This window comes from Hyposmocoma kahamanoa, unplaced genomic scaffold, assembly GCF_003589595.1.
Source record: "Hyposmocoma kahamanoa isolate Upper Pololo Valley unplaced genomic scaffold, ASM358959v1 94, whole genome shotgun sequence".
Taxonomy (NCBI): domain Eukaryota; kingdom Metazoa; phylum Arthropoda; class Insecta; order Lepidoptera; family Cosmopterigidae; genus Hyposmocoma; species Hyposmocoma kahamanoa.
Genome location: NW_020654878.1, coordinates 9824686 through 9839488, shown reverse-complemented (window position 1 = coordinate 9839488; position 14803 = coordinate 9824686). Strand labels below are relative to the sequence as shown.

At 34.5% G+C, this 14803-nt stretch overlaps 1 protein-coding gene across 2 annotated transcripts in view; it reads left to right on the top strand.

The window, feature by feature from the left end:
* The window catches only part of LOC113237781 (homeobox protein abdominal-B-like), a 135591-nt gene extending 132333 nt beyond the window's left edge, over window positions 1–3258 (top strand). For both annotated transcript variants that reach the window (XM_026474436.1, XM_026474438.1), the window contains one exon: window positions 987–3258. In XM_026474436.1, the coding sequence (XP_026330221.1) occupies window positions 987–1381 (395 nt within the window). In that variant the 3' untranslated portion in view covers window positions 1382–3258. The remainder of the gene's footprint in view (window positions 1–986) is intronic.
* Window positions 3259–14803: the final 11545 nt, after the last annotated feature.

Below are 14803 nucleotides of genomic sequence, written 5' to 3'. Positions count from 1 at the left end.
ATTCAAGTGAATGTGTTAAAAGTAAAAGTCAAATTAAAATCTACTACGGCAAGTCTTATATTAAATCTTGCAAATTATTTTCATTTTAAAAGCTTTAGCCGCTTGTACAACACAGAACATATTAGTGTGTACAGGTAATTGATTTTGTAAGCATTTTAACAGGTAGCGCCACCTCGAACAATAATAATTTTCACACTTTGTCAAGAGCTAATTTGTTGCCTTTCTAAATCGAATGTTCAATAATTTGGTATACACTTAACAATATCGATTGGGGCGTAGATGTCAAGTCATAAGGTATTTATGTACCAGTGCATGTACAATACCTCAATTTGCTTCGGGATGCAAGTGCTTACGCCACACTTGCACAGGCATTCATCCGCTAGACAACGAGGCATCTATTTCGCAACGTGCAGCGCAGTACCGTTTTGAATAATAGGAAATGGTACAGTGTGCTGCACGCATCGAGCATCGAGAAGGTCGCGGGTCGCATACAAAGTTTATTGTCGGTGATCTCATCAAAAGGACCGCTCACATAAATCGAGCTATATGACGGCTACATGCAACTCCTAATGCACCGTAGCCCGCTTGCAATTGTTTCTATGAAAGCCGTATGGAAATAGCTAGTTGAAAGCGGACTTCGCCGCGTTCGTGCGACCGATGCAGTTATCCGAGCTAATTAAAACTATTCGCAATATCAGAGTTATGAAGCTAAACTTCCGACGCACAATTTGAATATATTACTAGCCTGCTTCAATTTTGTTGTATACACAAACCTAACAACATTGTCTTAATTCAAGCTAAAATTATTAACTAGCTCCTTTGAACAAGGCATATGTTTAATTTGTAGAGTCGCGTAATCGTGCCAACAGACATTTAGGTATTCTACGGAAATTTAATTATGAACAACTGTTTGCATGAACTCCGGCGAATGTGCTACCATCGAGTTTTATATTTAAAGTAACAAAAATTTTACGCTTTTTGTGCAGGTTCCCTCTCGATGTCGGTTGGAGTTGGTGTCGGCTGCGGGTCCTCGAATCCCCTCGACTGGACTGGCCAAGTAACAGTGCGCAAAAAGCGCAAACCTTACTCAAAGTTCCAAACCCTTGAACTAGAGAAAGAGTTCCTTTTCAACGCCTACGTATCGAAACAGAAGCGATGGGAGCTAGCACGGAATCTGAACTTGACGGAGCGACAAGTGAAGATATGGTTCCAGAACAGGCGGATGAAGAATAAGAAGAACTCGCAGCGACAAGCGGCGCAAGCAGCGCAGAACAACAACAACAATAACTCGAACGCGAACAATCACAACCACCATGGGCACCACCATGCGCCGCACCACGTAGCCCTGCACCACGCGCCGCCCGCCAAGCACCATCAGTGACCCGCGCCCTTCTCTGGGACTTACCCCCTTCACCACGGTATAGCCAGCTAAATCTACGCACTGGGAAGGAAAAGTTCCGAAGGACTTACGAGTGGAGAGTGGTCGTACTTAAAGGTTCCGAGGATTTGTTCACGTCCAATGTTTGTTACCCGATAGACTTTAGGAACGCTATACTCGCTATACCGTTTCGTACGTAATATGGACGCTTCGCTGCCCGCGCGCCTCGAGTCCCAGAGAATCTCATAGTAAGATAAATTGTGTTGTCGATTTGTGTATAGTATTAATTACGAAATTATGTTCTGTAATTTTAACGAGACTAAGTACATGAGTAGATAACGATTCCTGATATTAATAATGTCTAGTATAGCGCTGAATATGTATTTGAAATTTATTTAAGTGCGCTTTACGAATATTAAAGACGTCACCGATGAATTATAGTTTCTAGATAGTTTATTGAAAATAAATTATGTAAAATATTTTGTGAGACTGCTTATTGTTGTATTCGTATCGCTGTTCAGAGGGTGGTTAGTCTTAATCAGTTAACTTTTATTTTCGTTACCAAATTGTTGAATTACTCGAGTTGCTTCGGTGGCAGTTATATAATTTATTAACGTATCTTTCGCTACACCGCCCGTCAAGATTCAGCAGGTAAATTGTAAGTGCAGCCCTTTTGTAACTAATAACTTTATCTATTACTACCATCGAATAATAATAATTCTTAATGCATATGCAGAAATAGAAAGTTCATGATGATCAAATATTTATTTGCTGTTTTAATTTCTTATCTGATAATTCGTAAATTTTTTGTTATTTAAATTATGGATTTCTGACAAAGCTTTAACTCGGTTCCAGTAGAATTATACAATAAGTTACTGTTATGACTTTTTTAGTATTGAAAGTTGATGTTATAATCAATTAATTAGGTAATATATGGGCAAGTGCATTAATATTGTCCCTATGATTCATTGTGCTTTTGCCATTCTATTACATTTTTATTTTGTTTTACTTGGATATTTTATTATTTATTTATACATGAATATAACTGCAATATACATACGAGTTTATTAATTAAAACTAGGTTCACTTGTATCTCGCTTTACATCGAACAGTATGCTTTAGGTACATTGTGTACAAATTTTATTTGAATTATTTCTACTTAGTAACATATTTATAACTAAAGTCATCCCAGTCTTAGAATATCATCTTTGTAATATTAGCTACATCTTCCCTATTTTATCATATATTATCTATGTAATAAATGTTTTATTGTAAACTTAGTAGTTTACTTGGATCTAATTAATAAAATCTGTAATGTCCCGTAATTATAATAACGATAAAATTAGAAATTTTTGTACAAATGTCAACCTCGTCTAGGTGACCGAATTTCTATTTAATTTGAAGGCGTCAGAAATCTCGATGCTTAGACGATGCGAAATGTATCATTCGCAAACATAAATGTCCATTAACCAACTTATTCAAAGAATTGTGACAAGCAAAAGTTTTATCTGAAAAGCAAAAGCCTCTTAAAATATACCTATACTCAACTAATATTAGTCAATTAATATGTTAGTATATTGTTTCCTATAAAGAAAGTCATGGTGTGTATCGGCTAGGTACTTATTCTAATTTGCGTATTGGCTTGTGAAGATGTTTTTGTAGACTGCTTTTCGGATGAAACTATAGCGGTCGATCCAACCGCTTTTCTATAAGGACGGTTTCGATTTCAGTAGATACACGCTTAGATCCTTACTTACCTAAACTATGTAATAATTAAAGGTCTCGTAATTATTATTGTACAGATAAATTAATGTAGTTAATCACGCCAGAAAATGTGAGGTTTTTGTTAAGTATAATGTATAATTAAAAATGAATGTGCTCTCGACAGTTTTATGACGAATTTAGAAAAGAATGTATGAAAAGGGAAAAATTAAATATTTCGTCGTGTCTCGGTTCTTTTTTCTTTGCAAACCCTTTGAGCTTTTTATGATTTCATTTATGAAATTTATTTCAAAATGAAAAGAAAAACATTTATTTTTATTTTTATTAATAATTTAAAATGTACCTAAGCATGTACGCAGTTTCTTGGCTTCTGCAATAGGTATACATTAAAAATTAAAAATTTATGTCTTAGATACAAAGGCATTTGAAATCCGTTATAAAATATGTAAAATGTAGATTTATTTTATAATTCTTTAAACAAAATAAGTGAATGCTTAATTGATTTCCATAAAGTATATGTGGGAATATAGTACTGCACTTTCGAGCACATACTGATTAGAAATTGCTTTTGCATAGATCGCATTGTCCGAGGAAATTTTCACTAGAGAAAGTTTATAAAGTACTTGAAGACATTGCTACGTGAACTAAGTATTTAATATTTCATTACGACAACGCGAGAAGGCCGAATCATATACATTTTGTTTTAATACTTTAATAGCGTAGCTAGCTACTCTGTAGCAACTGGTTTTAAGACTTTCGTGGCTGTACGCTAAGCGATTATCATATTCAGCCTTCTTACCACGTTATGAAGTAAGTCGGAAGGAAAATAAAATTCGTACTGGGATACTAATTTGTACGAGCTTATTCCTAAAGTACCTCATGTGCTACATAAGTAACAACATCACAATTGCGCCCACGATTTGAAATAAGGACACAGACCATCATAAATTAATTAAAACAATGAAAGATAATGCTGGCAAGCAATCATAAGAATGACCAACCAAAGGACATTTCGCTTATAAAGTTGCATACGGGTGAATAATTCGTTGTAGCTAGCATCTCTAGGTATGTTTTTTATAGTTATGATGGCACCTGTATCTTAAACTTGCATATTCATTAGCAGTGACCTTAGTTACTTGTATTGGTTAAGAAAAACATCGTGGGAAATATACCTTGTCAGAGTTAATAACAAAAAATATTTCAAAGAAATTTGGAATGGGCTAGTTTGGTTGTACTACGGCTTTAAAAGTACTACAGACAGACAGCGCTGCGGCAGGTAGTCTAGTATTTTTAACCGACTTCAAAAAAGGAGGAGATTTATTCAATTTGAAGAAAATATTCCACCTCTAAGGTGGCAAACTAAGTACTTTTGAGGTCGGTTTTTTAGTACTCTGTAGGTACTTAGATTTACGTATTCTGAAATTCAATAAATGAATTTGTTGAAGATCATGGACGGAGGATACATGTTACGTCGTCAAAACAGTCAAAGAAAATAGATTTTCCTGATATTTATTGCTACTGAATCTTTTTAAAAGTTTCAATGATGAACTTCTTAAATTAAATTAAAGGCAATCGAGAATGCAATTCTATTGCAGTAGTTCCTTTTTCCAATTTATTTCCATAAAAATGTGCGTGTCTACATTTCAAAATACGTAAGTAAATATTAATAAGTAAATTGTAGCATTGGTCACATATAATCTTCTAAGGCCAACACATACTTTACACCTCATAGTGCAAATATACAAAATATATAGGTACGTAAGTACTGCGAGTATGAAGTTCTTCGTATTGACTACATGACCTATTGTAGTGAAACAGCGCCATCTTGCGTCGACGGGAGACAAGCTCACGTTTCTTAGGTTACCGTTTGGAAGTGATTGGCTACTTGGTAGAGTTTATAGATCTAGCAGAATCTTATGCCAATATAATTTTTATTTATTATATTATATTCTTTTGTTGACTCTTCGCAAACTGCAACGTTAGAGTAAGGATTTCGGATTATAGGTACTTAAATTTGTCGTTTCTGATTTGTCCAGTAAATAAACTTTTAAGTTTGTATCAAATATGTAATCTAGACATTTTTATTATAATTTCTACTTATATAATATTGTAACGTATGAAACCTTACCAATATAATGAAACGGAATCCTGGATGTCCCACGGCTATGGGACACGGAAAGTACTTTAAATATTGTAGATAGGAAATTTTGGTTCATGGAGACATTTTTTTTAAAGCATCGAAAAATTAGTAGATAGGCGTTTTCAGAATGCCACTTTTTCATAAACCTAAACAGATTCGTCTGAGTATTGGAAATTGGATCTTCTAAGAAATTACATCCTAGTTTTAGAACTCTATATTCGAAGTTGTGTACCTAATAGATATTATTTATATATCATGAAATTAAAATAAATTGCTGAAAAAAAAAGTTTATGTTACAAGTATGTTATCATTGTTAGTCATTTAATTTGTTTTTGTCGTCTAGTACGGTATAGGAAATAAAGAAAAAATGTATATTAATTTTATACACATTTTCACAATTTTATGCGTTTATGAGAAATGACATAGAGACAATAAAAATTCATCGGTTTGTGTAATCAAACTATATTGTGTTTATAATTAATGCAGTAGTAGTAACAAGGTGATTATTTAGTTCTATGGCAATGATTTCATAATTACACCGTAGGCGTCGATGCAAGCTAACGGAAACAAGATTTAATTTAAATTCTCACTCGCTATTAATGATATCACAGTACAGAGTACCTACTAAAAAAACCGGCTACAAAAGTAGGTGGAATAAGATCTATTTTGCGAAGTTTTATTGAAATCGGTTACCGGAAACTGCGCGAATATTTATTTATTTATTTATTAAGGGTAAAACCGGGTTAGATGGCCATAGGGGGCAGATGCCCAATCGTAATATATCAATGATCCGCTAACGAGATGGCGATAGTTATTGCTCAATTCGCATCGTATTGTGTCTAAGTGCAAGTGTACGGCGAATATAATGAGCAACAAAAAAATGAAAAGAAAAAGTTAGTAAACCTTACTAATTGTTTTGACTAATGCTAAAATTTTTTAAAGGGTTCATGTTGTACACTACAATGAAGTTATTTTTTCAAAATGTGAATTATTTTTGTATTTATCGCTTAGTCCACATCCAATGCTTCGTTAAAAGTTTTCTTGTTTAATTGTTATGTGTGGCCACCTCTCCCGGAATATTAGGACAGATGGCCATGTGACCTACTTATACCGATCACACAAAGGTCTAAAATATTAATAAAATTATTTATTTATTTTCGAATTTGTTTTAGATGCATAGGTACTAAATACAAAAGAAAGGTAGCCGCAATAAGAGGGAATTTTACTGAAGAATCATTAAAATCAGCTATTAATGCTTAGGAAATGTCCCAATAATTGTAAATGGCCCGAAACTTTGGTTTGTTTGAAAAACAAATATACGCGATTTAAATCCGGAAAAATAGTTTCAGTTCCTAAGTGTAACAATCGCGAAAACCTAAGAACTCACAGCTATTAAAGCTGCTGCTGCTATGGAACCCGCCTCAAGAAGACTTAAAAACACCAAGTAAAAGACCGTTCTAAGTCTAGAAATAATAACTGGCCATCTTATCCATAGTCCTATGGTCATCACACTCGGACACCTCGGAAGAGAGCTAATCGTAATTTTTTTTAAACTAACTTTTTTGGTTGGTTTCAAGACAATTTGTTCTTTTTTCTGTTAAATAATTAATAGTTAATTGTTCAAAGTTCAATAAGAAATAAAGGTTTGCAATGTAATATCTAAAATTTTATTTTGACAGCGTTTAGAATAAAACTAGGGCCATCTACCCCGTTTTTACCCAAATTATTTATTGTACAGAAAAACCACAGATCACATTTGGTAAAACGGAAAGCACAAACACAAGGTACTGCTTATTTCTATAAGAAATTTCTTCCTGCAGACCAAAATACAGGACACAATAATTACAATAACAGGTTTACGTGCACAACAAAACAAAATTAAATTATGTAATAAGATAATAATAAAAATAAATAGCAAATATTTAAATTACTACGGACTATATAAATAGTTAGCTAAATACTTATTTCATATTATAATGTCTATAAAATGGATGGCACAGAGGATAAATAGTGCTCCTTGACTCTCGTTTTAAATATAGCTAAGGATTTATTCTTAAGGATTAGTCATGTACAGTTAACGGGAAGTGGGTTCTAAAGTTTAACGAAGTTCCAAAGACTCCTGTTTATGAAGTCGGTTAAAAAATCCAGAAGATTGAATTTTAGTTAACAGCTATCACACTACTTAATGCATTCTACTTAAAACTATATCATAACCTATGGGCGTAGCTTGACATAATCTTACATCATTTTCTTACGCAACGAAAGAAATGGACTGAACTAAAAAAAAAAATTGTTTGCGGTTCTGCATTGCGTCTGCCATGTTTGCTAAAGCTCGCGTCGACAGCTTCATGGCACTCGTACGGAAAAGTCAGCGTCTTTATTAAACAGAATATGTGGCAGCAGCAACGGTCTCCTGAAAATTATCGCGGCTAGGAGTGAGTATCTCATGATGCAGTATTTAATAATAAGCACAAAATCCGTAGTACAATTTAAGTACTAACCTAATTACATGTTTATTGTCACTAACACTTCATGGATCACTGTTGTCCGTATTACAGATTTATTATTATTATTTATCCAAATCAAATAATATTAGTATCGCTGATACAACGTGCAAGTTTTTTAGTAGCAGTAGAGCTCTTTGTGAAAGAGTTCGTTCGGGGTAGCACTGCCTTACCTATTTCTACGCCAAGCAGTAATTTCAGCATTACTGTGTTCCAGTTTTGAAGGGTAATGGTGCTGATGAAATTACAAGCACATGGGACTTGTCAACTTATGTCTCAGGGTGACGGGCGCAATGGTAGAGCTCCTCAGATCTTTGCAATTTAGAGCTCGGAGTGGCACTGTTACTATTATAGACAGGTGTGTAGCTTACCATCAGGCGCATGACTTGTTCGTTCCGTCACTTGATGTTATAAAAAAAGGTAGAATTTAAAAATATTGACAAAACAAACTTGAATTTTAATCTGTAGAACGTACTTGTGATAATGTTCAGCTTCCGCAAGCTTAAAAAGAGCTTACCTACATAGAGTATCATATTGAAACTTAATATTGTAATTTATATCCAATCGAGTAAATGAGGTGAAGTAAAAAAAAACAATCACAAAATTTTATGTTTATGTTATAGGTTAACATGTATATGTTAAGTTGTCGTATGACAAGGATGAATAAAATCACTAAATTTAATAATACAATTTATGCAATACGTAACAAATCAATTTTTGAATAAAATTAAATATAAATCAATTATTGCAACTCAGCTAAAGTCACAGTCGAGTAAAGAGTGTAACGCTGATTTTCTGTGCATTTTTTTTTAATATTATGTGTGTCACAAGGTACAGGGTCCAGAGCACGTCAAGCTTTACAATCCAACTCTATGCCGCTTACGATAAGAACGGTCCAAAGTACCTACAAAGTGTCAAGCTTGATGTGCTCCTGACTGTACATAATCCAAATAAATGTTATAGAAATACTGATATAGATAGGAAACGAAACTATTTTTTATAAGTCCCATGGTCACGGTAAAGATAAAGGCCCAAAATGTTGCTTTGTTTTATATACATACATGTATAACAATCGCGAAACGTAAGAACTCGATATATTGATATAGATTTCAGTATAGTGCAGTTATTGCAAACGAAAAGCTTTATTTTTGAGATGAGATTGAGAGGCTCACGTTGTCCACAATTTCATCGACGGAAAGTGAATATATCCACGTATGCGTTTGCTAACAACTTGATCCACTAAGATTTTTAAAATACCTAGTTTGTAGAATTCTGATGAAACATAGTCCGATAAGAATTTAAATGAGTCTTTTGCAGGACCAACGTAGAAGCAAAATGCTTCCCGTAGTTCGGGAAAATATCTACCACTAATAGAAGATAGAAAGAAAAAAACGTTTATTCAGTAAATTAAGTCACTATACATACTTAAATCTTAATATTTTACACTATAAACAACAAGTAACTGAGTAATATTTAGGTCAGCAAGTGTGCATGGTGGCGCAACAGTGAACAACATACGACTCAGTAATTATATCTATCTCGGGCGAGACAGATGCTGATTTTCAGTCGTTTCTGTTTCATAGTCGACTGAGTCGACTGATAAGGTTATACCTCTGATGAATGCCATCATTACACATTTACAAAGATTGAATCCAATAGAAATAAAATAATGACAACGTGATGAAGTATCAGTAGAGCTCCTTGTGAAAGAGTTCGTCCAGGCAAGTACTGCCACCTTACCTATTTCTGCCAGAGCTTTGCAATTTAAAGCACTGGGTGGCACTACAACTGCTATGGATAGGTGTGTCGCTTAGCACTAGGGGCGCGACTTGTTCGTCCCTTCATTTTGTATCATAAAAAAAGTTTAGCTTAACTATTATACAAATTAATTATAATGTACAAGTTTATAACCCATGATTTGAATTTAAGGCTTTCGTGATTATTAGTTTAGTAACTATGTCAACATCAACAACAATTTAACGATTTTAGTTGTTTATCTATTACTTGTGATAATCGACCAATAATATAATTAGTGTAGGTATTAATAAGAAACATATTTAATTTCTCTCATAAAACAAAAGCTCTATAGTTCTGTAACTATTACATATATCCACATACTTTTTAAAGTTTATGTATTTCTATAGTTTATCCAGCAACAAAATAAGGTAAATAAGCGAGTAGGTATAAAATAAATTGAATTTGAAATACCATCCTCCTATAAAATGACAGGTTTAAGACGGTTGTGCTTGAATAACTCTAGTTCTTTATACAAAAGATTACCAATACAAAGTTAAAGCAATGGTATGCATCTATATTGCGCCGGCGGCTCCACCGGTTATTCTGGAGCAAGCCGCCTCCTCGCCGATTACCATATAAATGAACCGAACCGAGACAACTTCATATTACTTCACCAACTTTACGAGACCTTTTCGCACCGCTTTTGAATTGACTAGAAAACCAGATTGAAACAAAATGTCGCGGGTCTCATTTATTTGGCCACATTTACAGTTTAAATGTGGAAGTCGCTTCGATTGGTCGGTCGCAGACCTATACTCAAACAGTGCCCTCTAAATCCGCGCGTACGCAGCATTCGAACGATAATTACGATAAAATATCGAAGATATTTTACCTACAAACGCATTTTTATTTATCCTGATAACTTAAGTAATTATGTCGGAGATACAAAGTAGGCGCACATATAAAGTAAGTAAATACAGAGCTGTAATGAAATGAGTGGTTTAGTGTTATTGTGGACAACGTTATGGGTATGTTAGCCTCGGCGTTATATCCATATTCCTTCTTATATTCAATTGTAATGGCGAGTGTCTGAGATACAGTTTGTTCATAAAGGTATCGAGGTAAAACCACTTCGACGGGTGTTATTTTGTGTTGCTTTTAGGTCCTTAATGTCATTGATAATATTTAAATGCTTTAAGTTATGATATTGTTGTTCTCAAATAGCAATTTAAACTATGTAGCACCTTTAATGTTAAGTTAATAAAAGGTATATAGGTACAATTTGTACTAACTTCGATATATTTATATGTTTTGCTTGAAATCGTAAGTATGATTGAGCTAACAGCGCAAAAGTGGTGTAACCAACATTTTTTTTATACAATATTACTTTATAATCTGTCTTTTTGAAAATGGAGTAAAATAACATTTTAATGCTTAAAAATTTTGCTCTCTTGCATGCAGTTTGTGATTGCAGTCTAAATATTATCTTATATTATTAGTCTATCGTCTGTCGATTGAATGTTGGTAATGCATACACTACATTTAGGTATATGTTTATTAAAAATACAAATAAGAAATTTTTAAGGTTTTTCATTTGAATTTAATATAGATAATCAAATTCGACAGACAATCAAAAAAAGGACAGATCATTATTAAAATGTAAATAAATAAACACCAGTAATCATTAGAACGTCGTAACATTCGTAATTCAGATATTTTTGGCAAAATGTTACCTTCTTACAGAATAAAACTATCGTTAAAACTGTCGACAACAACTACGTGACTATTCAAAATTTTATGAAAACTGGAAACTCTGCAAATATCATTTTACTTCATCTTCAAAAACGACAGACTATAAATGATGCTAATGTACACAATTATTTTGTATTTGCACGATGTTTTCATGTATAAATATTTAATTATTAAATTTTGATTGAAGACTTGTTCCTATGGATATAAGAAAACAGATAATACCAAAAGATATTACGAAAATTGCTTTTAAAAGTCCGAAAGATCGGCGTTGAGAATTCGACGAGTTCTAACCGTTTATCAGATAATGTAATTATGTAGTAAGTGTTACGGGACACCTCGGCTCACTCTCCGTAATTGAGTGCTCCCCCTCACTCCTGCTATTAGGTAAATCGAATCTTGTCCCTCCCCGCCCCCTAAAGCCCTCTTGTAACCTCCATGGATGAATATATGAACTCACAGTTTCCTCTTGGCTCGGTATCAAGGATTCAATTTGCGAGAATGTAAATAAAATGCGCGTAAGATGCGTGCTCGGATATTTGTATAATTCAATTTGGCAATCTACTGCTTACGACGCTTCTCATTCACCGTTATATGTTTTTGGTTGCTCTTAAAACGTGGAATAAGAATTGTATAAGAGCGAGTTTTTGTAATATATTATTATATATTTTTTTTTTGCAAAAATCAGACAAACTGTGAACTTATTGCATTCGTTAAAAATAAATTGTGTTGGTAATATGAAACAAAAAATGATTCTACGATCATGTAGATATTAATATAAATAGTCTACTAGTCATTCGTATTATTTGTAAAAGGAACATCGATACTCGTAAAGGGAATTCATGAAAAAAGTGTAGTATTTACTGCTATCTAAATGTATATTTTTTATTTGAAATAAAAATTCTTCAAAGTCACAATATTATTACTATTATAGTTTACGGAAAAATTTAACTTGAGTCGAAAAATTTATAACGTTCACATTCTTAACGTTTGTTCAAATAATGCAATGCGTTGTTGTTTATTTCTGAACAAAAACTCTGAAAGTGCATTCTCTATTACAATAATCGCTCGCATCTTCCACTCACGAGCTCAATCAAAGGCAATCTAGTAAAAAAACACGTGTGCTCTCTTTTCAAACATCGTTCGTCCTTGTCTGGCGAGCGGCCGGCACGTCTGGGGGCCATAACGTCGTTTGATGTTCTGCTCTCCAATGCTGGGAGGCGATATAAAGCAAGACGGCTGCGCTCTGGCGACGCCTATATTTCCTAAACATCTTTTGGCTTTATACTTCCGCACGATGTGATCTTGTATTGCTGCGTGATGAAGCTAATTATATTAATATATTTGGCTATATCGGGGTTATTTTGCTATACGATAGGATATCGAATTGCGCAAAAACGTGTTGTAAAATGACAGCTTTGTTTGGGTAAGTTATATCCGACTAAATTTACTAGTTGTTTTAGTCGACATAAACTTTTTCTTTTCAAGGTATAGTTTACCAATGTACCGACTTGTAGCAAATAGTGCGTAAGTTTCAATTAAAATCATGAGAGACTAAAAGAGAGTAAAAGTTATCAACAACAGAACGTTACGTCACTGTTGAGTTTATCGAATGGACAAAATAAAATGATTAATGATGAAAGAACATTGCTAAAAATAACAAATCCAACTACTCTATCAATACATACTAAGATAAAGATTGAGCTTTGACGTCCTGTGAGTACAATCCATAACGGAGACTTCAACGGAGTGCGAAGTGTTGCAATTTTACATCGGCTTAACATAATATCGACACATGATTCAAGGTTTGTTTTGTAGTTAGATGTTCAATTATATGCGACCTCGTAGATGTCTTATACAGGGAAATAAACGGAAATCTGTCCGGAAGGTGTTCTAGACTGCAGTACCCACAATCGTTAAAGCTTGACCACAAGCTTATATCTATACTATCAATATGGCTTCGATATTGAATTTTTGCTGACGTCATGTGTTCTATGTGGTACTACAAATTTTTCAATACCTCAATTCAACACTGGTTACAAACATACAATATACTTAGTGCAAAGTATATTGTTCCTCTTTTTAGGAAAAAATATTGGACTATTGAACCAAACTACTACAACGAAATAACTAACTAATAAGTAAAGAAATTTTTAATTAATTGGTCTCAATAAATAATACCATCCGAGAGATGACAGCGTTTGATGTTCTAAATCTGAATATCTTTTAAATTATTTATTATACCTAGTGGAGACTAATAGTTAAATGCTACATTTCGTATGGTTGTCGTTTACACAGAGCTACTTTTCCGCAGCTATGCTAAAAAACGTCTAAGCGACAATACCAAGCAGCCTGTGTGACAATAAGTTTACTGCATCACTGTTCCCCAGTACCGTTTAATGGTGGCAATTTTTGGAAATTCTCTTATGTTGGGCAGATTTATGTTAACAAAATATTTAGATTTTGTGATGTATCCGAGGGCAGACAAAATTAGCATAATATTATTTAAAACTTTTTGACACCAATTAAGGCTCACGCGGACTAAAATTTTCTACTAAGCCGCCACTACGAGATCACCTCACATAAAAATATGCAACACGGCGGCGGTACGTTACGGAGCGGATACCAATTCTATCAACAACCTATAAACCGCAACCTTTCTTTGTCTCGCTTCTTAATATCATTGGGGCGTGAGTGAGATAGAAATCTACAAGTTTAATGGGCCGTTACGCGAGAAAAAAAAATCAGTCCGCATTCGCGAGCGTAGATACGCGAGTGATAGTGGCAAAGCGGAAGGATATTCGTTTGGTGCAGTGTTTTTGACATTTTGGTGATATCTGGCCATCGTGACTTGTTGCTAAGCGACGGTGCTGACGTCACGTGAGTATACTACAAATCTATCTGTAATAAACTGCTCTACAATCAGTGTAGTGTCTTATTACGGTGCGCACATGGCACGCCCCACTATCGTGGCGAACCTCAGCGTTAATTGACTTAGCTCCATTTATGTTCGCCATGCTAGGGGTCTATATTCTGAAGTCATGCGTCAATGCCACTCGGTTGAAGTGGCCACACTGAGCTGTAAGCTCTCTCTGCAAGATATGCATCGTGAAATCGAATCGCAGCACTAACCGGTTTCTTGGTCACAACATAACCTCGAAGCCGGCCGATAGACGTGGGTATAATTATAAATATGGTTGTATGCATATGTTCCATATATTCCTTATAGTAAATACATATAGCCAGTCTAGTATGATGCTAATAGCCATGGTGCTATGAAAAGTAGCAGTAGACCTCCTTGTGAAATAGTTCGTCCAGGGAAGTACTGCCACCTCACCTATTTCTGCCGCCAAGTAGTAATGTGAGGATTACTGTGTTCCGGTTTTGAAGGATAAGGATGCCGGTGAAATTACAGGCACATGGGACTTATCAACTTAAGTCTCAGGGTGACGGGCGCGCAGTGGCAGTGCCCTTCAGATCTTAGTAATTCAAAGCCCTGAGTGGCACTGCAATTGTTATGGACAGACGTGTCGCTTACCACCAGGCGCACGACTTGTTCGTCCCGTCACTTAG